This window comes from Corvus moneduloides, chromosome 3 (genome assembly GCF_009650955.1).
Source record: "Corvus moneduloides isolate bCorMon1 chromosome 3, bCorMon1.pri, whole genome shotgun sequence".
In the NCBI taxonomy this organism is placed as follows: Eukaryota; Metazoa; Chordata; class Aves; order Passeriformes; family Corvidae; genus Corvus; species Corvus moneduloides.
Genome location: NC_045478.1, coordinates 47646848 through 47673847, shown reverse-complemented (window position 1 = coordinate 47673847; position 27000 = coordinate 47646848). Strand labels below are relative to the sequence as shown.

The following is a 27000-nucleotide window of genomic DNA, read 5'->3' as shown; positions in this document are numbered from 1 at the left end:
TGTAGTGCATGACTTTGCATTTTATGACAGATTTTGTTCCCTTTCTAAAGGTCCAATAATCAGTGTCATCTGGGGTTTATTTTTTTGACTTTATGGCAATACAGTTATTTGAAGCATCAATACAGAAGGGTATTGCTAATAACTTCTGCTTGTGTATCCTGCTTTTGGGGCCATGATCTTTGTTACCGTTTTTCACAAAGTTCTCTTTTCTAAGTTTTACTGCTCTTGGTTTGGGGTTACACCAGATGGCTTTTAAGAAACTTCTTGTCAGAAGATCTTTTTTTCAAGTGTGGGGAAAGACTGGTCAAAGGTTGGTGTAGCTTAGTTGTTGATACCCAAAGTTTTATTTTTGTCTTGAGATTTTGGAATTTTTATCTCTCCTCAGGTAACTTTTTGACCTAAAAAGTGAAGCTTCTGGACTGTGTACTGATGTTACTTTATCTGAGCTTCTGTTACTCAGACGTGTTTGAACTGTGGGTCTTGGTCCTGTGGGGATCAGGAAAGGTCATCCTGAATAAAGAACACCATGCTTTTTTCAAGCTAATGTGGTTTATATACAAGTTAAAATACTTGATCTTCAGCCCACTAGGGATTTCAGGCTTGTAAGCCTCCTTCCTGTTTTACCTGGAATTCTTCCTAGGGAAGTTTACTGTGTCTTAGATGGGTGAAGGTTCTCAAGGTGATGCTGTTGCTTGTGTATATTAAGTTCAATGTAAGTGCCTTAGAAATATGGTTGAATCTAGTAAACCTTGGCAATAAAATTAGATATTAAAAATACTTACCTGTCAATACAAATTTACTTATCACTACATAAGACAAGTTTCTTGAATGCAAATCTTTATGACCCCCTTGTTCCCACATTGAAAAAAGGCATATAAAGACACTTCTTAACTTTCTGGAGCTGGGTTTTAGATAAAAATGGCTAATGTTCACCTCTACAGAAATTTCCAAGGAAAAGTTACTTAAACTCTTCCTTTTGTGAACACACTTTTTTTTCCCTTGTGAACTGTTCTCCTGTATTTGCTTGTCTTTAGCAACAAAATAACTGTTTGTGTTTTAACTATTTTATTTTAGCTAATCAGAGAAATTGGTGGCATAAATTTAAAGAAGAATGAGCCTCCTCTCACCTGCCCTTACAGTCTGAAAGCCAGAGTTCTGCTGTTGACTCATCTTGCCCGGGTGCAAGTTCCTGAGGTCCTTGAAGAAGGTAGTGGCTTCTCCCCTAATCGGATATTACTGGGAACAGAGCAAGATGCTGCATGCTACACTGCTTTTGATTCTTGTCCTATAAGGAGTTGAATGGATCTCTGCTCAATAGTCTCTATTCAGGCTGCTTAGTTTTTCAACTTTAATGACCCTTTAGAACATTTACTTAGCATTTACTTGCTCTCCTGACAGCCCTGCAATACTGATATTTTACTTTTTAATGCTTTCGGCTGCAGATATGGCTTAGATAAATTGTTTTTGGTCTTTGTAATAGAATAAAAAGTTAAACGTGAAGTATATTTGCTTTTCAGAGCAAAGAAATCCAAGATCAGCATAATGCTGCTCTCTATAGCATTTCCATGTGTATTTATTTTTGGAGGTTTTTAGCCCAGTATGTGAAGTAAAGATGACAAGATTAGAACTTTAAATATCAGTTACCTGTGAGCTTCAGTTTGTGTTTTGGGATTTTTCATACTTGTAAATATTCAAACCAAAATGTTTCTAAATGCATTTCTTAAGTTTCAGTCATGAAAGACATAGTTTTAGGCTGACCACCAAGTTGAGATGGTCTACATTTTAATGGAAATTAAAAAAAAACCCAAAAAACCAAAAAACAACAAACCAGGGAAGATGCTTTGCTTCAAATTTTTCACTTTCTTTCAAAAGAAAAACAATCCGTTTTAAAAAGTAATGAAAAAATGTCTCATCTTTACTTAGTTACTGTTAGTATTTAGAACTTCACAGAACTGCATTCAAAAGAAGTTGGTACTTTACAAATAATGTTTTTTGCAGAACTGGTGATTCACTTAAAATTAAGAATTCTGGTTTTAACCTGTGATTACCTAAAGAATTCATGCAATATTAATATGGCTGATAAATTGTCTATGCCATCCTGTTGCTTCTTTTTAGATGGAGCTAATAAGTGTTGCTTCATTTGGTGTGGAAGCTGGTGTACAAAATTTGTTTCCTCTTAGAACTTGCATTTACCTGTTTTTTTTTTTTTAAGGAATGTTACTAAAGTGGTGTTTTTGGTAATACAAGAATGAATAGAAGTGAAGACCATGCCATTTAATGGTCCAGTTCATGTGAAACTGTCCTGATTGTTTTTCCTAGAAGTAGTACAGCATAATTGCAGCCAGTTATATCTTGCAGATCAGCAGTTTATCCTCAAGAAGAGTCCTGCACTACTTCAAGAAATGATTAATGTGATCTGCCAGCTAATAATAATGGCTCGAAGCAGGGAAGGTAAGAAAAGAAACTGTATAATTAAACCCAGTAAATATGTTTCTTCATTGTGATACTTCATAAAGTCTTTGATTCTTGTGGGAAACTTAACCTGTGATATTTAGAAATGCCTAAATGCACTTTTGCTCTTTTTACTGTAATGAGAGAGTTCTCTGCTTTGAGGATTGAAATGCTGCTGCTGCCAGGCTCTGCTCTGAAATCCTGGGTATGTGTGTACTGCTTGTAATTTTTTGCAATTAAAATTTCTCCTTAACTGCATTTGAAAACCTTTTCTTGAAGATGTGATTCATTTTCAGTAGCAAGGCATTTAGTATAAGACTTGTGTTCTTTCCATTTGCACTTTTACAGTTTTTTCTCTCCTCTTATGAGTGCCTCTTGTTCTTTAGATCATTTCTTTGCCATTATTTCTTTGTATGTTGCTCATATTGCTATGCTCTTCAGCCTGCTGTGTGGTTTTATTCTGAACTTGTAGGGGCAGGTGCTTAGCTGTAATTGCCATAGAAATTATAATTTAATTGAAATATAATATTTAAGCTTTTATCTTTTCACTGTAAAAAGGCAATTACTCAGAAGATGCTTCCTTGCAGTGTAAGGAAGCAAAGACTTGGATATCATTCATTTATTGCACCAAACATGGTCAAGGCATGTTTTTATGTCAAACTGGTGACCATTTTTTTGCTATCGAACAATACTTACTGTTTGATCTTTACTAGGCCAAAACTCCTTTAATGACCACTGATAACCTCCTAGTAAGAATGGTTTTGGGAAAGGTACTTCCCAGAACTGTTGCAAGTGGTGCTGGAAATTGTGCTACATAACAAAATAAAGTGTGAGAGGGGATATAAGCAGATAAGGATGTTGTGTGCTAGCTTAGATTTTTAAAATTTGGATAGTATTTTATAAAAAATACCTGAACCTCTGAGATACTGTAAAATAGTTCAAGGCTCTGAAAAATACCTTTTAAGATGGTCTATGTATGTATTAGTCAACTAACAAATAGTTGTTTTCTCTTGTGCATAATGAAACCAAAATAATACAGGCAGAAGATTTTTTTATTCAACAGAACCGGAAATCTTTGAAAAATGAGGAACATCTATAGTTCTTCTTGTAAAAGCTGAAATAGGATATGGAACAGAGTGCATAATATACTTTGCAACTTAAATGACCTTCAGGAAGCTGTATTCTTCTTCTCTAGTTCTGAATATAGAGAGATACTTTCTTAATTTGACAGTAAAATGATTATTTATAGATGTAGTATTCTCAATAAATTGCTTTGAAGTTCCAGAAAATTTAGATTTTAGCTTAAATTAAAACTAAAAAAAAGGAAACAGTATTTTGAAATACAGTGGTGTAAACTAATTTTCCGTTAGCATGTGAAATGGTTATTTATAAACCAAATCTGAACAAGCTCTACTACTAACAATTTCCAGAGATTGTCATTATCTCTTCCAGCCTCAAATCATTTCGTGAAAGCGGAAGGGAATTTATAGCTGTCATTATGTACAGTAGAAATTATTTCCCTAGATTTGGAAAAAAAGTAGGTATGTATCATAGGTATAGTTGGGGAGTTGTCTGGTATTTCTCTAACAGCTTTTCTCAAAACTATTTTCCAAAGTTTGAAAGTGGCAGTACCCAGAAATTTGTACCAAACAACCAAACATTTCCTCTTGCTTCTGTGCCAGTGCTCTGAGCACATGGTATTAAAGAGAAGGTGGTACCCAACAGTTGCCCATTAACAGCCAACAATAATGAAACTGGGGATTTCAAGGTAAACAGTTTCAGAATTTTGATCTTTGGTCTAAAGTGGAGTCACTGCTTTTACTACTTACTGCTTAGCAAATGTAATGCATTGACCCTGTTTTTGATGACTGCATGTAGAGAGAACTGTCTCACCCTGGGAAACAACTGGAAATTTTAAAGCTGGCATTGGTTTGGTTTTGTGTTACGTTTTTTTAAGATGAATGAAATTGAAGTTAGGTATTGAGAATTTTGAGAGATTGCTTTGCTTAAGTTTGTATTTGTCACCATAATTTTAAGTGCCTTAAAACTTAACTGCCGTTGGTTTTGGGGTTAATTTTCACTTAAATCAACCTTGACACAGTAATTAAAATGATCACATGCTATAATTAGTCATAGATTTTCAGCAGTCCTGATCTGTGAAAGTACAAAGGTGATGGCATGTGTTAATACTATCTAAAGAAATATTTTGGGGACAAATTGTACTTTGTGAAACCTGAATTGATGGTGGGATGAGAAGCTCATTTTGTGCTGCATTTATGCCTTTCAAATATTCTGAAATGTTTTTGTTATTATTATTGATGCCATGAGGATTTTTTTGCCTTTTCTTTTATACCCCTTTTATACTTTTTTACAACTTCTGTATTCTTAGTGTTTTTAGCCTACATTCTTAGACTTGTTTGTCAAGTTAAGAGACTAAACATTTTAGAAGCTTCGTAGTTAAGGATCAAAATGCCCCCAGACCCCAAGGTCCTCTCCAAAACACATTTTGTAAACTAAGACAGAACCATCCAGGAGAAGGTTCTTGGGGAGGGGGGCTCACTCGAGCCTCTCCTTGGAGAATTTTTGATAGAGATGCTAATTAGTAAAACCTGTAATGTTAGACCAGATTTTTTGGGGGTGTGCATTGCAGGGTGCATTAAGGTGCATTCGACCTGGACGTGTGCACCTAAGGATCCTTAAAATAAATACCAAGGTAAAATCCCTTTTTCCCTTCTAACCGTGTTTGAGTCTTGATTTTAAGACTAGGAAAAGGCATCATTATAAGCTTAATGTCTACAGCAATTCATGCTCACCTTGTAATCAGGTCTTTTGAAGAGAGATACTTGGGATGAATCTTCACAATCTTGGCACTTAGCTTTGCTTTGTGCCATCCCTTGCTTGCATCCATTTTTTTGTGGCAATTTAACTGATACCTGAGAACCAGCAAGTATAAATTATTTTCATGGCTTCCTTGAGATCATCCTTAAGTATGATAAGTAGATAGGTGCCTTGCCAAGTGAAGTTTTGCTGCCAAAACATGAATGGGCTCCAGTAAGTGTCTCCAGAAGCTGGCGTCAGTTCAGCTGTCCCAGTCAAAGCACATTCCTTAATTCAGGTTGGAAGCTGCAGTGTAATGAAGAGGTTGTGGCTTGACCTAGGTATATGCCAGTCCTTCACAAGCAACTAAAATTTGCATTTAAATTTGTGATTGACTACTTAAATGTCATATGTTGGGTTTAAACTGAAAGAGGGTGGGTTTAGATAAGAAATTCTTTGCTGGTGAGGGTGGGGAGGCACTGGAACAGGTTTCCCAGAGAAGCTGTGGATGCCCCATCCTTGGAAGTGTTCAGGGCTGGGTTGAATGAGGCTTTGAGCAACCTGATCTATGGGAGGTGTCCCCTACCTAGGGCAGGGGGTTGGAACTAGATGATATTTGAGGTCAATGCAAAGCATTTTATGATTCTGTATTTTTGGTCAATTTTATAACCTTAGATTAGAGGTCATCTTGTATTGTGCAATTTGACAATCAGAAGCTGTCAAAATAGGTACAGCAATGACATTAATTTTATGGTGGGGCATTTGGAGGATGTTAAAAGCTATGCTGTCCTCAGGTCCAGTCTCAGGGAGTACAAAGACCCTGTGTTCTTTTCAGGAAACCAAAATAATACTTTCCACTTTAAAATATTTTCTACTGTCATATAGATGATGAGTCAATCCTTCAAGAAAGAGAATATTTCTATTCTCACTAGTGCTCTGTGTTATTTTCTATTCTCACTAGTGCTCTGTGGTCTCAAAGCTCTAGATGAATTTCCTGCAAAAGTCAGTTTGTCAGAGATTATTTAGGATTCTTTATTGACTTGGTTTGCAGTGTGTTTTTTTAACTTAAAAAAATCCTGTGACTTTGCTTAGCAGCAGCAGCCAAGAAAATTACAGAGGAGGTGGAAGCTGGGTGAAATGGAAAGTAAATGTGGTGTTATTTGGTTGGGACATTAATCTTTCCATTACTACTTTTTCTTTAAAGGTTGAAGTTACATCTTTCTTAGTTACCTGTCTAGCCAGGTAGTTCCATTTGTGTGCTATATTCTCTTGCATTGCATATAATTGTCACATGTCCTCCCATGTAATTTGATTTGATAGCTGATGGTATTTATAGCTTGGTGTAATTAGTGAAGAAACAGACAATTTGAAGGGGAAAGGGGCAGGTGAAGCAGAGGGAAGAGTGATCTTTCATGTGCAGTTAATATGCCCTCATAGCTGCTTAGAAATTTGCAGCAAGATAGTGAGTGGTGTAAAGGAAGCAGCAAAACATACTGAAACACCAAATTCGTGGGGGGTTTTTTTTGGTCAAACTTACTACCTTTTCATATTTCCTCTGTTAAATGTTCTAAAATTAATTTAAACTTGCTTTTTATCAAAATGCAAGGTAAGTGTTTAGCAGTTGTAGCTTTGTACCCTTTTGTTCAGGTGCAGGTTATAGCCTGTCTGCCTTCTCACCCAGGTGTAAGCAATCCTGCTTTTCTCTGCATCTCTCACTGCCTTGACAGCGTGGTCAGCTGGGTCACGCAGCCCTAGCAGAGTGGCCACAGTCCTTCTGACCACTGGTCTAATCAATCTCTTGAGAGATACCTCTGTGCCCCTGTTGTAGTGTCCCAAATACACATATTTGTATACATATGTATCTGTGTATGTACCCAAAGATACTTGTGTTCGCACATTTATATGTTTATGTGCAGAATATACCTGTTACAGTCAAGGTAGTCAAAGGCTGATTGTTTCTCAGAAAAGATTTTAAAGTGTAGGAGAAAGCATAGGGATTCTTAAATGAAGTAGCAGGCATCATAAATTGCAGGTGCCTTCCATAATACCTGTTGAAAATGGCCTTCAGTTCTTTGATGTGCCACATATAAGTTCAGAAAAAGATTTAAGTAACTTAAGTTCCTTTTGGCTCTTTGAAGAGGATCTGAACTTATTTTTTTGTTTCATGGTAAAGCATTGCCAGTTCTGGACTTGCAGCAGCTCTTGAGCTGCAGGGGAATTCTGAAATGAGTTCTCTAAACAGGGTTTATGAGAAGTTTTATTTATGAATGAATGGTTGTCAACATTATGTTGCAGTTTATGTTGCAGTTTGTGTCTGCTTTGCTTTTTCATTTCTTTGCAGATGTGATGAGTATTAAATTACTAAGTGGGGTTTTTTGGTTTTTTTTTTTCCTTTTGCTCTGTTCTGGCTAAGACTTTTTCTCCTTATAATCATTTTAATTATGAGAGTGTAGGCCTTTTTGCACTTTAAAATATGAAAAGAATTGTAGGCAATTTCTAAAAGAAAAGTCAAATAGGTGTTTGCCCAGACACCCCTTTTAACCATTAAGTTTATTTATAAAAGTCATGCATTTCGTATTTTTACAGCTCTTCTTACTGCCTTCTAACATAATATGGTCTGCTTAGCTTCAATTATAAATATAGTTTTTTCTTGCATGTGATAGGCTCCTACCTAGTATGTTCATTTCTCAAGATGAAAATATTATAAATAATGTATTATGTTGTAAAAGATTAATGTTTAATGATAAACTATATTAAATGATAAGCTAAACACGTTATACAGACACACACACATACATAAAGCATACAAATTTTGTTTGTTTTGATGCTGCATTTTTAAAACTGAATTGGAGTTTTTGTCTATAATAATTACATAGATACATTGTGCAGTTGTTGTTCCCTGAGGCAATGTTAGATGGAAGTCTCCCTTAGTGTTCAGCTGTGACATCCTAAATAGAGGGAAGAAAATGTCTGCTGGTCTGTGTGGCTGGAGTGAGAGCAAAAAGGCTGCCCAGTTAATTATACTGAGCATTTAAAGATGTCTCTTTCTTTTGCTTTGTGGACTGGAAATAAGGTTTTCTGTAATACAAGTATACATTGGAAAAGTATAAAGAAAAAAAAATTAAAAATTATGTGTTTTGTTTCATTCTCCCCAAGAAAGGGAGTTCCGTGCTCCATCTTTGGGATCTTTGGAAAATTGCATGAAGCTTTCCCAGATGACAGTCCAGGGACTTCAGCAGTTCAAGTGTCCCCTGTTACAGCTGCCTCACATTGAAGAGGACAATCTTAGGAGAGTTTCCAATCATAAAAAGGTATAAAAATACAAATGATACTGGGTAACCTCTTAAAATGCTGTCTGCTACTTCTTTTACCTATCTGCGGCTAAGGAAGCAAGGTCATGAATTAACTAAGAGAATAAAAATAGATTTATTTTTCAGGAATTCAATACAATACTCCTAGGTGTTCTCTCTACTTTTGGTTTCTTTAAAGTCCATCTCAGTTAGGAGGTGGGGATTAAGATCAGAGATCTGGTAAGTGTAAATAAGTGTAAAAGATCATTCTGTGTTGACTTAACAAACAATAGGAACAGTTTCTTTCCTATTACAATGTACTATCTACTATTTAATATTCTTCCAGAATGTGTGGGGAATATCCTATTGGGACTTTCTTTTTGGGGAAGGGGGGGTGGGGGAGGGTTGTTTGGCTTTACATGGTTCTTAATCTACTTTGATAGAAAATATATTTTGGAAGCTTACACAGAGGAGTTCATAAAAGAAAAAAAATAATCAGTTACTATGGGAAGCATTTCAGGTTTTGTGATCCTTTGTGTGAAAGGCTGTGTCTTACAAAGCTTTTGCTACGTAACTGTAGTCGGGTAAGTGATGGTATCTGTAGACTTTAGGGACAAAAAAGAGTAGTCTTGTCTGAATACCTGCATGTGTTTCTTCATTCTGTTTCACCAGCTGTCTTTGTATTCAAACCTGCTTGTTCGTTCGAGTCTAGTGTATCTTCTGGGAGTGCCTGGTTAGAAACAGCATTTCCTTCTACTGGAAGCTGTTGACTTTTCTGCTAGTTCTATTATAGTGGTTAATATGGATCAATCTTGAAAATACTATTTTTATCTGATGGCAATTTTGTTAGCTTTAACTACAGCCTTAGGGGGTGTTTAAATGCTCCTATGTTAGTGTGAAGACTAAGAATAAACATTCTAGAAGATGCTAGTTCATGAAATATTCAAGTGGTCATATCCTTTGGATAAAGTAAAAGAGTCTCTTACAGGTATCATTAAAGACTTTTAAAATCCAGTCTTAAACTACAGGGAACATATGAGAAAATAAGGAATTTTAAATGTATTTTTTGTCATGTGCGTTGTCACTAAGTAGAAAACTGAAGAATTTGGCTATGATATAATCCCACCTCTCTTTGCTATAAAAGAGGGAAGAAACCAGTTTTTTAGGCTAATTTGTACAGGATTCACATGCATTGAGTTCTTCAAAAATACAGTGCCCTAGACTGGCAGTATGATCAGTCTACGTGGATGCATGAAATTGTTTTTAATAAAGTACATGCATTTATAATGCTGAGGTAATCAAGTATTCAAATCTGTTTGTTTTATCCTTTTAGCTCTGCTCTGCAAATCTTAAAATGAGTGGATTTAGATTTGTTTGCAATTCAGTACAAAAAAAATCCCTAAACTCGTATTTGGTTGTTTCTGCTAATGGAAGTCTCATAGCACTGAAGTACTCTATCTAAACAAAAACCCTACCAGGAAGATTTCTTGGCTCAACTTCTTGGAAAACTTGGCTGAAATAACAAATTTGTAAGAAACTATAAAGTACCATTTCTAAGGGGTGACATACTAAGGAACACACCAATGTTCAAAGCAGTGCTGTTGAGTAGGTTTGAGTGCAACCTCTTTGGTTTATTGTTTCTCAAAACATACGCTTGCTAGTTTCCCAAAGCGTGGGGTTTTTAACAGGAACAAATGTAATGGTGTGTATGTATTAGTAACATGTGGGGACACCAATGATGCATTATTAAGAGTTTATTTGTGGACTATGTTCTGTGCTACCACATGGCTTCCTTTCTTCTTTTTTTATTTCAGTATAAAATCAAAACTATTCAGGATTTGGTGAGTTTGAAAGGCTCAGATCGTCGCAATTTATTGCACTTCCTAGAAGATAAGAAATATGAAGAAGTTATGGCTGTCCTTGGCAGCTTTCCATATGTCACTATGGATATAAAACCACAGGGTGAGTGGGAAGTCCTTTTGTTCTGTGTATGTCACTCTTCTGACATTTTAATAGTCTGCTGGCAGTAAGCTTTTGGAGGATGCTGAAACACAACTCATTGCTATTTATGTATTTATGTGGCCTGGAAATTGCATACTTCTTTGGAGTGGTGGGGTCTTGTACATGAGAGTTACAGTCTGAGGAGATAAAGTACATTGAAACATTCCATGGATTCCCAAGCCAGCAGTAGTTTCTCATACAGGAGCTTATCTGGTATTTCGTCTTTTGATTTTAATATTTCATGAGCAATGTGGAATTTCTGTTGAAATACCACTTTTATTAGCTGTCTTAAACAGTTACGCTTATTCTAGAATTTACGCTCAGCCTTTTTCAGCATGTAGAGTCCTTTGTGAGATTTTTGAGTTGGAGATCCTGATGACTAAATATTCATGAGTTCCTTTGTGATAATTCTTGTATAGTTTTTATATCTGGCAGAATTTGTCTGAGCTATGCTTAGCTACCTTTTGTGTGCACCATTTCAATGAATGTATAATGGTCTTCGTCTCTGAAAATTAGGTATATTGTTAAGCAGTTCCTGTTAGACAGCCTTGCAGTGGGAAGTGAATTGGTTCTGTGGTCTCCTTTTGTTTGTAGAAGAACAGTGCTAGTAAATGTGTGATATTTGAAAGGTTGTTCTAATTCTTGTTTCTAGTTTATATTGTCATTGTGATAGCAGTGATCGCATTCAAAATGTGATCTGCTTTGTTTCGGTAGCCTGATTGTAATTTGGCTTATGTGTAGTCCCCTGTGAGAAGCAAGTGTTAGAGGAAATATCTGTTAAGGAAGCAAATGTTTGCTAATCTTGGTGTTTCTAAATGTTATTTATGTTGGTTTTGGTGTTTGTTTTTTTTTTAACAAATAAACAGAGGACTTTGTTATTGTAGTATAGGATTGTATATAGTCTTGTTAATCTGCTTAAAATTCAGTCTTGGAGTACCTCCCCATATTTTGGCAAACAACTATTTCCAGCCTCCAGTCTTTATTTGTCACACAGCTGCACTCAAGTGTGGTGTGGAGGATTAAACCGTGCATATGCTTTTCTGTTTAGCTCAGTATTGCCATTATATAAAATATATATGTAAGACTAGTGAATAGTAAAACTGCTTCCTCAGAGAGGGACTGGAGGGGAATAAATAAAATGTCTACACTGGGACATAACTCTGTTCCTCTCCTACCTGAGACATTCTCCAGTTTATAGGTTGGAGGTATAAACTCCTCAGTGGCTCTCCTGTGGGGTTTGTTTGATGTTTTAGTTAAACTAATCATTGCTATTCTTTTATTTTTCTTTGCCTTCTCCTTAAAAAATAATTAAATGCATGATTGTTAATGTGGCATTGAAAATGAGTTGTTAATCATATGAAAGTCAGGAAAATGAAAATTATTATTCCCAAAACAAATATAACAGGGTCCCTCTGGTCATGTGTGGTATTTCATGTTTCTGAAGTTTAATGCTTTAATATATAATGCATGGTATTACAGGGTTATGGTTCCCACAGCAGCTATAACTTTGAATTTTCTAACTTTCATGCAATTAAAATTTCAACTCAATGTTGCGGTTTTATAGGTTGCTGAATTACCAGCCCTCGTTCTGATAGTATATTTGAAGTTGTAAGAGACTTATTAAATAATACTTTGAGATTATTTTTTGTTAAAAATTCTGGAATTTGAATGCTTACATTTAGAAGTAGCAGAAGCAATGTGTTAATGGAGAAAAGGCTTTAAAGAAGTCTAATAGATGTGTTGCTTTTCTTTTGCACTAGTTTTGGATGATGAAGACAGCAACAACATTACAGTAGGTTCTCTTGTCACTGTTCTGGTCACACTAACAAGACAGACCATGGCAGTAAGTATTAAGAATACTTGTTCTTTCATGGTAACTGCATGTATATAGTAGTAAACAGGCATTTCTGGTTGTTTTGTAAACGTAACTGTAAGGTTAAGATTTGATCAATTGAGAACTTGTGCTCTTAATCCATTCTTATGGTTTTGTTTTGGAATGAGAAGGTTTTCCTGGAATAAAACCAAAGTTCAGTCTGACCCATTGCAGTTGTCTAGGGAACAGTAACAGAATATGTCAAGTGATACTGCTCTGAGGTTTGTAAACAACAGGAAAAGAGACGTTCAGAAACTTGGTTCTTGAACTAAAATAAAATATTCACTCAAGTCCTCAGGACAGTGCTTGATTTCACTTTATGTGGGCTCATAATGTTTACAAATCTCCTGGGTGTTCTAGGCCACTTCTATGAAAGAAGCACAGTCCCAGCAGAATGCAGAATATGTATAACTTAATATAAAGGTAGGTACACCCAGTGTCACATGAAGAAAGTGGACTGCTGAGTAGGAAAGCATGTGGCATAACCAAAACAATACTACACCCTAGTAGTTAAACTTCTAATTTGTGCTTATTTTCTAGCTTAAAATGCAGTAATGGCTTTCTTTGAACAAAAAACCTTAATACACAGAACCTAAACAAACTTTGATATGTCAAAGACTACAGTGTCAATTTTTGCATGTGTACTCATGACATAATTGTCTAATTAAACAGAAGGTCTGAATTACACCTCTAAGGTAAGGCACACAAGCCTAAGTATTACAGGGGAGATCAGACTATTGAAGCCAGTTGAGCAGAAAGTCGTATATACAAGCTCCATGTGCTCATGCTGTGGTAGCTGAAGGTGCAGTAGGTAGAAAGTAAAGCACTGTATCAATATGCTGGAATTGCAAAATGAAGGAAACTGAAATTGTGAGGTTATTGAACTGTACTTAGAAACTAAAATGTCTAACAGCATATAGAAAATTCATTTAAGGTGTTTCCTGTGACCTCCACTGGGCAGTCTGGCATAGAAACACATGACTGTAAAACTAGAGCTAGCCTTTTGTATGATGCACTTTTTTTGTGGTGGTATTTCCTATTTGCCCTCTTTATGTAAGACAGCTCCTTGTGACTGTTTTGTTTGGGTGGGTTTTTTTTAATGGCATATAGTATATTTTGAAGAAAGAAATGCATTAAAAATTCCATTTACATAGAGATGTTCTATTTTACAGAATCCTAACATTGTGTTGTGTCCTAACGTTTCACATTTCTGGTTTGATTTGTTGTTCTGTGTCCCTGAGTAACAGAGCAGCTGTTGAAGTTTTTAATGCTCTGACAACTGGAACAGAATTAGCATTTTACTACTGCTTGCTTTTGTGATACAGGATTTCTGTGCTTTATAAAACAAGTAGATTCTTAGGAACAAGATGACATGTTGCTACTAAATTTCTTTGTAGTACTAGAGATGGAAAAATCTGAGACCAAATGTTTGAAAGTGTTTAATTTTGATCTGTTAATCCCCTGTTGTGTCTGTCACTGATAAAAGAATTTGCTATAATGAGTGAAATATTCAGACCTGATCAAGGTGATTTAGTTTAAGTTCAAATATGAAATAATAATTTGCTCTTTTGGTACAGAGATGCATTAGTAGTTTTCACATCTTTCTCTAACCAGGATGTGTTTGAAAAGGAACAGTCTATATGTGCAGCAGAAGAGCAACCAACAGAAGATGGGGTAAGTGAAGAGTGAATGTTCCTCTTGCTAATTAAAGAGACCTTTCTTTCACATCTTGAATTACTAATTGTGCACTTCTCAAGTATTTTTTTCAGAAATGCCTACTGAAGTGTCCTTTGAGCTGTGCTTTCTAATTTTGGTTCTCAGCTTAAAATGCTTAAAGTACAGTTGAATGACTGAAATTTTATGAACAGAATAAATATTTTAATACTGCTTTCCTGCAGCAAGGAGATGCCAGCAAAGTTAAGAGCAAAGGATGGCAACAGAAGAATAAAGGAACCAAGAAAGCTTCAAAATCAAAGAAGAAGAAGCCATTGAAAAAGAAACCTGTGCCACCTTCATTACAACCACCAAAACAGCAGAAGCAAAAACAAGCTAATGGGGTAGCTCATAGATTCAATGATATTTATAATTTTATTCAGTTTATCACTTGTAATCTCATGGGGGGGGGGGTTTGTATCTGTGTCTTACATTTCAGTTTATGCTTTTGTGAAGTGTGTCTTCTAAAATAGCATTTGTTTTCTTTACATTTAAAAATTTCCGGTGAAGTAATCAGGGAGCCACCATGGTAACATTTGCAGTGACCTGCTGAAAGTTGCTCAACTCTTTTAGAAATTTGGCTTTATAGTCCCTTCTTATTATTAGTTCTTGTTATGCTGCCTTCTGGGAGGTGAATTGTTCTGTAAGTTCTGCTTTTTCTTTGAAGATAAAAACCAAAATGAGACTTTCTTGTGATAAATTAAGTATCTTTAGTAACTTTATGCTCCCACTTTATGGTGTTTTCTCCACCTCATGGGCTGTGTTGTAGGTACTTTCTTAAGTTCTCTGTGATTTTCGTAAGACTTTATGAAATGCAGTTCCAGAGTCATAGAATGATTTGGGTTGAAAGATCATTCGTTAAAGATCATTTCGTTCCAGCCCCTCTGCCATGGGCAGCGATGCCACTCACTAGATCAGTTTGCCCAGGGCGCATCCAGTCTGGCCTTGAACACTTGCAGGGATGGGGCATCCAATCTGGGAATCAAATACTGTTTTTTCCTATTCCTGTTGCAAGTGCCATATGGAGAAGGAAAGTTGCTTCCTTCCTTCTCTTAGCAAATGAGGTGAAAAGGATTAATCTTAACTGCAGACATAACTCTGTGACACAAGAAGACTGTAGATCGTGCGACCTTAAGGCAGGTGCTCTGAATTCTGCGTACTACAGTAATGCAGACAAACTAAGTTAGAGGTGTTGGGTTTTTTTTTTCTTTCCCATTAGGAAGTTGTTGTGAAGGAAGAGGAGGAGGAGGTCTCGGATAAAGGAAGTGAATCCGAAGAAGAAGAAACAAACAGGGACTCTCAAAGTGAAAAAGATGATGGAAGCGACAGAGACTCTGACCGAGAGCAAGATGAGAAGCAAAACAAAGATGATGAAGCTGTAAGCCTTACTTTTTCTTGAAGGGTAATGTTGCCTTTGGGGTTGAGAGAAAATGCATTTTAATCCTCTAGCATCCCCTCAGGCTAGGCAACACTAGGATGAAGTAGTAATATCAATTCTCCAGAGGTTTTCAGACCTCATTCTGGTATAAGAGCTTTGTCATTGCAAGTTTGTTTCAGAGTGAGTAGCGAAGATTTTTGCAGCATAGTCGGAAAACTTAGAAATGACATGAGAAAAATGGCTGAACTTCAGGAGAAAACTGCAATATTTCTTTCAGCTTAATTTGATTACTAGCTGCTGCAGATTTGTGACTTAAAGTCTCTCCCTTGAAATGTGTTCTTTACAGGCAGTGGCTTTTGCATGCTGCATAATGCATACTAAGCATGCAGTAGTTGAGCAAACTGTTTGCACAGGTGCTTACTGAACTCTAGTAACTGTCAAGTTAGTTGTTTGAAACCGTAATAGTAATTGAGAGTGAAACACCGTGGTGGTAGATGATTTCTGCACCACAGGTCTTTCAGTACAAGACTTGAGTGACAGCTGAATGGCCCATACAGGGTGAGATTAAGCTCCTGATGGGAAAGGAATCATCAAACTTGTAATTAGGACTCTTATGGCTGAGATAGAGAGTGTTTATAGGTAGTGCTGCAGAATTGAGTTTTGAAGAATGTGTGTGAGCCCCACGGATCTGCTTTTTCCCTTTATGATGTTTAGTATTGCACAAGAACTTGTCACATGTTCCATTTTCATGGCCCATTTTCTGTCTTTAATGCAAAAGATGGTTAGTGCACAGTAATTCTTTAACCTTATCTTTGACAGGAGTGGCAAGAATTACAGCAAAGTATACAGAGAAAGGAACGAGCCCTTCTTGAAACGAAGTCAAAGATAACACATCCTGTTTACAGTCTTTTTTTTCCTGAGGTCAGTAATAAAAAACATTACAGTTGTGAAACACGAAAATTAATAATAATATAAATTAATTGATCTTTTTGTATTTTTACTGTAAATATTGGGCTTTTTAAAAAGCTTCATGCTTGGAAAAAAGATCTAGTATTAATTTTATAAAGTCTTAACTTACAAAATTAAACACTTTCAGATACTTTTCTAAAAGCTTTTTCTTCATTATTTTTTCTACCCAGTTCCCAGAGACTTGCAAACCTGTATAAAACGTAAGGTGAAATGTTGGGGTGTTTTTAACTCTACATCTAACTCCAAGTGCCTGTGACTGGGGGAGGTCCTGACCCCTCCTGTGTTATGAGTAACGACCGGAGAGTTTGAGACTCATTTGGATCAGCGGATAGTTTTGGCTTGCTGGCTGACTTCTGAACACAGCAGTGTGGTGGCTGCACAGTGTGCAGCTGTGGAAGATGGGGTTGGTTGGCAAAGCTGTCTCTTTACACCACAGCATAGTCTGGAAGTGGCAGAAGCCAGCTGTGGAACAGTCTTTGCTATAGAGCTCGAAAATATAAGTTCAGATGTGGATGAGTATCAGGGGAAGGGATGTATTTGAGAGTGGTGACTCAGTATGGGCTGAGGTGTCTTTACAGCAGCCTTTGGTGTTGAAAGTATGTTCTGAGATACCAGTTTTTACTTGCATTAGCAGCTAGCCACTCAGTAGTTGTCTGAGAACTCTGTAACAGCAGTGGAACTATGAAAAAGATGGGATTTGTCCAAGTGGAGGGTTTGTGTTCTGAGCAAATAAGTTAAGTCCTTGGGGGTGACCAGATTGGAACTAGGAGGAAGGAGTATTTGGCCACGTTTTCTTTCCTGGCCAATGGTTCAGAGGTTTCCTTTGCTTCCTTGCAGTCTAAGGAACTAATCTAGGATCTCTTCTCTGTTGTTGTCTATCTCCAATAAGGGGGGTGGGATGCAAGGCTTGTTCTTTCTCTTATGGTTTAAAGAAGACAACTAAGGTGGGAAAGAAGAGTAAAGCATGACTTAAAAAGGAAGGTGCTGTGTATATTTGCTCCTTCTTCTCAATCCCCAGGGCTCTTTATGTCTATACCTTGTACAGCTTGTTGCATGTGCAAACATACTCCACTGTCCACATGCTTGTGATCACATTGTTCCTGCTTGTTTTACCTGCTAGCAGCATTAAAAAGCAAATTGTGGGAAGCAGGAGTTGTTGCTAAGGTCCCAGAGGGCAAATAAATTGTCTTCCTGAAGGCCTTAGCTGACACCTAGCTTTGTAATGGCTGCACTTAAAGCTGTATTTTCCTGACAGTTAAGTGCGCTCCCATCTCTCAATACAGCTTCCAGCAGTACACCAGCATAAAATGGAAAGGTGTACTGGCATTCTGCTCTTCTGACTGCCTTAGATCATGTCACATGTGCTGCGGAGTCTTGATACCTCCTTGCTGCGAAGGCAGCTGGCTTTGGTCATCAGTTGAAGCTCACAGACAATAAGCACCATGCCCAGTGCCTCAGGGGTGCTGACTATTTGTATTTCTCTTTTACTGAGGTGAGGGTCCCTTCAGAGACTTTGCTTATACTTACTCTGTATAAAGCTGCATAAGCTTCAGCTGTGTGTAACCAAGCTACATATGGGTTTTATGATAAAACCTAAATACAGCTTGCTGCTAAAAAGAAATCTAGGGCTGATCTGAATGCTTGAACTTGAAAGATACACACATATCCTCTCATGGTACTGCAGTTGTAAATTGTCCAGCTTTTCTTCACTGGTTTCGTAAAAGTTGAATGCAGCTGTATTTAGTGCTGTAGCTGTGGTTGGAGCATGTTCAGATAGAGTTGATCTGCTACATCTGAAGAACAAAATCCATTGTACTCTGGTTTGGTTTTGTTCCATCTATTATTTAGAGTATTATTTGTACTGTGGTCATGGCCAGTTCAGAGATACAAAAATAGAGATAAAATGCTGTATTCCAGAATATACAGATGTTTGAGGGTAGCTGAGCATAATACACCTGTTCTCAGGTGGCAGCCTTAATGCTGTTTCATCCGAGTTTTGGGGCAGTTGATTGCTCTGCCAGACATGTCTTTAATGTATGCAAGTTCCTAAATAATTATCTTCTGCTCCTGCATCCATGGATCCAGAAACTGCACAGATTGTAGTTTTGACATTTTTTAGGTAGAAACTGGCCTTGGTGTTCCAATTTCATGAACATACTGGTTCCCTGGCATGCCAAACCTTGCACCCATCTGTTAAAGGGCATTTTGCCCACTTGCCTGTTAGTTTGCCAGATTCTCACAGGCATAAACTTTAAATTCCACCCAATAAGCAAGACGAAAATGACAGTCCTGCACAATTGTCCTTTCTGTAAAAAAGTGATGGCACTTTGGGGTCAGGAGCTTTACTTCCAAAGAGTTAACTCTGTAGCATCCTTTGAGCATTAGATCAGTGATTATCATTAGCACTGATATTGCTTCCCCACTTGGCTGTTATTTTTACTAGCTTTTGTGAAAAGCCACTTGATGGTTTTGATCTTTGTCTGTTTCCATCACTCTCAAGGGCAAGGAATTTTTATTGTTTTTTAAGAACAATGTATAGTAAGTCAGCACAGTGTTTTGGTAAAATCAAAAATGACATATTGATACAACTGCAGGTCCTTTTTATTATGGTCACAGTCCTTATAGGCTTAAAATGGTGATTAGACATTTCTGTAATGGATCTTGCTTCTGTAGCTCTTGTTCATCTGTGCTATTTATACTGTTCATCTTTCTATTCCTAGAGGCCTCTTGGCTACGAAATAAACACTTTGACTGCATAAGAGTATTCTTTGCTACTGCTGTCAAGAAGATTGACAATATATTTACTGTGGAAACTTAAAGTAACTTATGCCTTGTAATCACATGGGATGTTTTTTCTTAAAGAAAATCACTTGGAATAGTTGTAAAAAGGATTTAGAATTCTACACATTCTGGTCCTAAATAGTATATGAATAGGTTTTTATCCTATTCTCTGTGCCCGTTCCAAAAACACAAGGGAATGCTGTTGCTTCACTGTGATGCTTTTGCTTTTATACACTTCAAAATGGGCATTTAACATGTTCAGATAATTTTACATTTCTCTGTCATGGGACTCAGGAGTGCTAATTGGTGTTTTTAGTTGTTGGTGTGAGTGTTTTGCTGTTGTAAATAGTTGAATATTTCAGTGAGATTGTGATAGCATAATAATTAGTCACTTCAAAAGAAAAAAGAAGTTAATTTGGCTTTTTAAATTTTTAAACATGCATGATTTAAATCTCAGATCACCAAACACTGGCTTCTGCAGTGTTAAAAAAATCTAAAACTACTGAACTTTTAACTCTTCCAGTAGAGACAAAAATTCTTCAAATTCTGTATGTTAACAGCATTTGCTTCCCAACTGTGTGTGATAGGGGACAGTTGTTGGGCATCCTTTACAAATATAAATCAATATTGACTGATACTGAGTCACTTCCTTGAAGTGAAATCTCTGTGTGTTCAAATGTCATTTTAATTTCTGGGGGATGGGGGAGCAGTGGGACAGGGCATACTTGCCTGAAAAAGACTCTTCTGTGAAGCGTTCTTTATCTGTCTTTACACTTTCCTTGCTTTATATGCTCAGCTTTTTATCCAGGTTGGATTTCTGTTGAAGGACCTAAGGTTGTTTTATCTTTAAGTTGCTCATTAATCCTTAGTGGACACAATTCTTCAGGATGGTTCCATGTCCCACGGGGTAACTTAAGTTGAATACATGGAATGAAGCCTTTGGAGACCAGAAGTCACTTGTGATAACCTGTTTGCTTTTAGTGTGCAGTATACACCATGTATTTTATTCATGCACATCCAAGAGTTTAAAAAAGCCACCAGACACAAACTTTTCCTTTCTGTCTGTATTACAAAGACCATCTTTTTCTATGACTTCAGTAATCCTGGTGGTTTTTTACTTTTGTTTTTTTTTTCCCTTTATGAAAGGAAAAGCAAGAATGGTGGTGGCTGTATATTGCAGATCGGAAGGAGCAGATGTTAATATGTATGCCATATCACGTTTGTACACTAAAAGATAAAGAAGAGGTAAAGTACTTGGAGTGTTTTCTTTTTGGGGTATTACAGAACTCCGTTGAAGTATGGTATGCAAATATGGTCTATGGTATGCAAATACATGTCGATTTTAATTTTTTTTGTACTTATCTCTTAAGATGGAAAACAAATTTTATTCTGCTGATAAAAGTAGAGAAGTTCCTTTTAACTGTGAAAATTGATAGTGGAGAAAGAAAAAGTAATTTAAGACAACTTTGAAGTTTCTTTGTGGAATATGTTGGCTTTTTTTTTTCCCCTGATATCAAAAGATGATGAAAACCAGTATTCATACACAGTGAAATTCCTGAATTTATTCAAATCATTAGAAATATTAAGTGTTTTCTTTCTGTACAGCAGAGACTGTTACAAATTAATTAGCTTTGGCTCTTATGGACTTTACTGAACCTGTAACCTTTGGCAGTGTTCTTCTTGCTACTTTTCTGAAAAATTAGGACCTAATCTATTTGTTCTTCCAAACTAGATATTATGTTCAATTTCAAATAACAGCAGAGTTAAGATAATACTTTTAGCAGACTAAATATTTTAACTTGTTTGGGTTTTTGAGGTTTAGCATACAGCAGGGTGAAATTGTGTACTTAATGTACTTACTTGGCCTAATTCAGGAAAAAAATCAGTGATTGAGTGACTCAGTGATTATTCAGCTTTTGTGGGAGGTATTGTGTCTGGGTATTGTGACTCTCTTCTGCAGGTGTTTTATTACATAGAGATCTTCAAAGAAGTGTCCCTAGTAAGAAACGAAAACTTTCTATTATTCTGTAGTAGTGTTTATTGTTCATTGGAAGACTCAGGTACTTGTTTCAATGTGTCATTTGAAAGCAGTAAGAACTTACAGTATGAAATCTCTTTTGCAGGTAGAGCTGAAGTTCCCAGCACCAGGCAAGCCTGGAAACTATCAGTACACGGTTTATTTAAGATCGGATTCATATATGGGATTGGACCAGATTAAACCATTGAAGGTGATGTTTGACTGTGTTATATATTTGTATTACATCAAAAGCTACTCCAAATGGTTATTACAAAACCAGAAGTCCTGTTTATAAGAATTAACCTGTCCTCATTTTAAAACAAGTGGGAAGGATGGACTTGCAAGTGGTTTCTGCCTAATGTCAGTAGTGGTAGTTTTACAATGGATTAAACGGGACTAAAATTTGTGATAATTCCCGTGTGTGTGTATTTTAATTCATGTTTTTCTAATGTTTATTCAGTTTCTGCAGTATGGGTTGGCTGTGGCTTTTTATACCTTGAGGTTTGCCTTGCTATTTCATTGCCTTTCCTTAGTCCTAGATTCATCCAGTTAATGGGAAAAATCTGGCATGCCTTATTTCTGGAAGCAGTTCCTGGTTTTGTTTTTGGTTTGGGAATTGGGATGGGATTTGTTTTGCTATTTGGTTGGGTTTTTTAACTGTTATTTTGTGGTTTGCTTGTTTGTTTTGGGTGTGTGGATTTGTTTGTTTTCCCAAGTTGCTGTTTATTGTCTGTAACCTGTTTTTCCCCTCTCTTCTTTTTCCTTATCCAATTACAGCTGGAAGTTCACGAAGCAAAACCAGTGCCAGAAAATCACCCACAATGGGATACAGCAATAGAAGGTGATGAGGACCAGGAAGACAGTGAGGGCTTTGAAGACAGTTTTGAGGAGGAAGAGGAAGAGGAGGAAGATGACGATTAAACATACTATTGATTGACTACAATATCTGCACACACTGCAAGCTCTCGGTCTGACTGTGGAACTTGTACAATTAACCAAGAAACACAGTACAGAAGCTTTGAGAAGGCTGAGTTTAAATTTTCTTTACCAATTAAGAGTGCATTATGTAACTTCTCAGTGGAGGTGAAACAAATCTGTTATCGTTGATACACCTTGGAATATGCTTATGGCTCATTATAGCCTTCAAAGTGCAGGATGGTGCATTTGTTTCAATTGAAAATAAAAGCTTTTTTATTATAAATGTCCGAAAGTGTGGGCTATGTATTGTCTGATCAGTTTAGGGTCCAATTTAAATAAAAGGTACTATTAGCTAGGAGCAAACTTTCAATCAATTTTTCTGCATTAGGAATTTATTTTAGAAAATGTTTTGGTATATTTAACATTACAAATCTCTGTTGATTGAAGCAACATTTGCTCAACTTTCAAACTTGATTGGTTCTGTGGTATTCATTAACTATTTTGCTGTGATACTGCTCACATCATTCATAGCTTTAAGAATCTGTTTTACTTAACTTGATCATTACGAATTGGCATCACATCCATTGCCACATTCCATATATTCTGGAGGGCTGCTTTTTTAGGACTGTTGCCTTTTTATGCCCGAGATTATAATGGAAATCATAAACTTTCTTGACTCTGCCATAAGATACTTATTAATGGCTTAAAACATTTTTAAGCCTTTATTTCATCAGATCAGCAGGAGATCTGAGTCTTTTGATAAACAGAATGTCTCTAAGTAATTTTGGGACCACATGTTATGTTAGTGGCTTTTGTGTAATACCTTTATAAAAGGTACATGCTGAAAGCCGAAGTATATTCTTAATTCTGAATCTACCTGACAGCGTCAGAAACATTTTAAGGGTAAAATACAACGTGCAGAGAGGGCATGTTTTGTATCAGTTTTGAATTCCCATCAATAAACTGGACAATTGGATGGCTGTTTGCATTTGTAATAGCGTGCATCTTTGTCTGAAGTTGTTGGTTTGGGTTTTTTTCCTACCCCAGTCTTCTGCAAGGTTGTAAACAAGACAGTGATTCTGTTCCTACTCCTGTTAAAGAAAAAATAATCAAGTCTAATTCGAGAAGAAAGTCAGGGAGGAGAGCATCAGGGCTTAGTGTATTCTGTGAGACTTGACAAAAGCCATGGATGGATTCTTCCTTTTCCTCCTCTCAATAAAACAGATGAAATGTTGCATTTCTATACCTCAGAAATACTTACGAGTGTTCTGCAAGTAGGAATAGACATATTTCTGTTCCTGTGTATTGAGCTATGAAAATACAATGCTGTAAAATGTGACAAATTCTCATGCAGGAAAATTTCCATCCTATAAAAATTGCCCAAAGCCAGAATTAGGTGCACAGTAATTTGTGACCTTGTTTGTTAGAAAGGGTTGTCACTTTAAGTGCAGATTTATATTGTTATATTCTTTGTAATTACAATAGATGCAAATAAAATTTGAAGATGTTCTAATGGGGTTATGGTATCTTTCAAAGTACTTCTGAAGTGCATTGTGCAGAAGAAAACTTGTAAACCAAGTGTCAGGTGTTCAAACTCAAGAAGGAAGGCTAGGTTTAAATTAAATGGCTTGTACACTTGATGCCTTTTAACTCCAGTTTTAACTTGCAAAATACAGTAGAGAAATAACAACACAGAAGCTCTAGTTATATTCTGTAGGCTTTTGAGCCAAATACTGCACTGATCAGAGAAATTATGATAAAGAGTCTGGTGACTCTTTCTAAAGCAAGTAGGCAAATTGAATGCTAAGATGACATTGTTCTGCCAGAACAACTCATAGTGAAAGTCTGCAGTAGTTAAAAGTAGGGGAGTGGTGATAGGAGGTAAAATTGATAATTAGAGTATTCTGGATGTGTTGGGCTTGTGCTCTGACCACTGATCCCTAAATTTTGCTGTTAACAGTCAAGGTATATACTGGCAAGATGTGAATGCATTGAAATTATTTACAAAAAAAAAAAAAATCATGTCCCTGGTCTGAATACTGAACTGGTTTCTTCTTGAAGATTGAAGGTGACAGCTGGGATAACACTTTAAGTCTGCAAACCAGGGATAATTCTGTCAAGCCAGCAAAGGCTAAATCTAATACTTCAAAGGTGTGTCCCTTGTATAGTCAAGGTAACTTTGTAGAATAATGTGAGGAGAAAAATTGGCGGTATTGGAAATCTTGATAATGTGAGAAAGATATGCTGATACTTTCTCTCATGGAAATACCAGCTATGTAGTTGTGCATGGCTTTACACCACCTCCCAAGATAGATGTAGAGTGGGGCCACGGAGAAGAGCTTCACACAATTAAAGCAACTCAACTGCAGCTTCCCAGCATTATTGAGTTGTTGGTCTTCTGTTGCATGGTGTGTCCATTAATAACTATTTTTTGTTAACAGTATGCATGGTCATTCAAACATAGATCAATTGCCTCCTGAATAACAGGTACCAGGATGGGTAAAACTACAGGAAGAAGCAGCGTTTTGCACTCACTGTTGTGTAAGCCTCACTTTTTGATAGCATTTAGGAAGCAATTTAGCCAATTTTCTACCTAAGTCTTCTGAAACTCTGGGCTAGTAACTGAAGAACAAAAAAAAAGTTCTGGAAACAAAAGCTGCTTTCCTGCTGCACTCCCTGTGCAGTAGTGACCCAAGCAAAACTGGGAAGCAGCTACTGCTCTTTCAGCCTGAACAGATTTGTTTCTGCCCTTTTGCTGTCGTGCTCCTTTTTGTAGCCCCTTGTTCTAGGCCAGAGGAGGCAACTGCAGACCCTGGTTGTCCTTCCAAACCAGAGGTGGTGCAAATACCTTCAGGGCTTGTAGCACTTCCAAGGGGTAAAAATGGGACTTGGCTGGGCAGCGAGGAGGGTGATGCAGTGCGACTGGCCCTGCTCCTCCTGGCCCAGCTCAAGGATGGGTGCAGGGTGCTGTGACTGCAGTTATAGAGGGAGGCACCATGAATTAGATTTAGGGCTGATAAATGCTGCTTGTTGAAGTAGGTAAGTGTAGCTAAAAGAAAGAAGTTACAAAAATGAGATTTTCTCATGGGTATTTTGTGTAACACGATTTAAAATTCTGCCTCCTCCTCCCACCAAACGTTGACAATGGTTGATTAGTAGTAAATTAAGTAGTTAAATAACTGGCAAGTGTGTGTGAGTGGGAAAACCCTTGAGCTGTAGTGGAAGAGAAGGGGCTTTTCTTAAGGAGCAGGCGCAGTTCCCGGCCGCGATCAGCAGGGGGAGGCAGGGGCATGGATTTCTTCAGGAAACCCACGGATTTTTCCAGGGGATACCTATCGTAATTTGAGCTGTAGGTTTAGTTTTGTGCTCCCCCTGTCTGGAGGGGAAGAAGGCTTAGATGGAAGTTTCTTTGATCTATTTTTTTTCTTTTCAATAAACTATTGTTACATAGGCACTCTCCCCCGCCCCAATTTCTGTGTTTTCTGTGATTTGTTTTCCCCCAACCCCCTTGCTGACCATTTAAAACCTGCTGAAGGTAACCCATTTTAATATCGGAATTATTATACTATTGTTATTAAATTATTTTAAAATACAAACGTGAGGAAGGCAGAGCTTCCTTTCTTAGCTGTAATTGAGGTGTGAATGAGTCCATTTTGAGCTTTAAACATTGCTTTGCAATAGTTTTTGGGAAAGTGTTTGTGTAAGATGGTCGTTGTGAAGGTATCTGCACTTCAGCTGTGTTTTAAGCTCTGCAAAGGGAGGTACATGAGGTGGTTCCACCGTGGGGCTGCCCCTACCATGAAGAGGTGATTTACGGGGTACCTGGGGAGCCTTGTGGGCACCCACAGCACGCTGTGATCACTCAGGTTTTAAATGATGTGCAGACAAACATGTAAAAATGCCCCTGGCAGCAGTATCTTTAAAATCTCTTTTCTTAGGGTTTGTTGAGGGCTTGGCAGAGCACCCAGGTGCTGGATTAAAGCAGGTGCTTGTTGAGAAGGCAGAGAAGAGGGAACTGGGTGGCTTGTGTTCAGTATTGAACTCTAGCTGAGATATCAAATTTGTTCATGCTGCATCTATTGATATTCATGGTTGCACCTAGTTTCTTTCACACCATGATCTTTTGTTTTAAGATGCAGCTTGAGCCGATGCAGACACTATCAAGTTGGTAGAAAAAATTTTGTGCCAAAATTGTTTATATTTTTCATTCAGTTCAATAATAGAACTATTACTGGCAATGAAACCTATTAATAAATCTAGTTAGCACAATGGATTTTAAAGCTTATGATATTATTTTGAAGCCAAATTGCATACACTCTTACCTAGAAGTTGATTTCTAATGTGTGCTGAATCAGGAAGCACTGAATAGTTTTCAGCCTTTCACTGTGTGTAAGCCACATATATGCTCTAACCATTAAACAGGGAAGATGTTACATTTACATTGCATGTGTGGAATTTAACAGCACAAAAGAGACTGCATGGACCACCTTGAGCAACTGTTTTAAATTCATCCACCTTTACTTTAAAATCAGGTGTGAGTGTTTTCTTTTTATGCAAGCAACATAGCTAGATGCTTCATGGCATGGAGGCATTCTGGGGAGAAACCCTGGAAGAGCTGGACATCTAGTAGGTATCTCCTGCAGGATAGTCCCTGAGCTGGAAGAGGCCCAATGCCTCTGGGACGCTCCTGGTCCCACATGGGCCAGTGAGGATTACCCAGGCATTGCTTTTGGCTTTGCTGGGGTGTGGTTATTAGGTGCTCCAAAGTCCAGCCTGGTATGAGGCCGCCTTT

General features: G+C 37.2%; 1 protein-coding gene across 1 annotated transcript in view; it reads left to right on the top strand.

Moving 5' to 3' along the window:
• SEC63 (SEC63 homolog, protein translocation regulator) overlaps positions 1-23721 on the top strand; it is a 59525-nt gene extending 35804 nt beyond the window's left edge. The window contains 12 exon segments of the mRNA XM_032101400.1: positions 1075-1207; positions 2359-2451; positions 8425-8579; positions 10373-10520; positions 12320-12402; positions 14047-14106; positions 14331-14489; positions 15365-15523; positions 16343-16444; positions 20420-20518; positions 21397-21501; positions 22068-23721. Of these exon segments, the coding sequence (XP_031957291.1) occupies positions 1075-1207; positions 2359-2451; positions 8425-8579; positions 10373-10520; positions 12320-12402; positions 14047-14106; positions 14331-14489; positions 15365-15523; positions 16343-16444; positions 20420-20518; positions 21397-21501; positions 22068-22211 (1440 nt within the window). The 3' untranslated portion in view covers positions 22212-23721.
• Positions 23722-27000: the final 3279 nt, after the last annotated feature.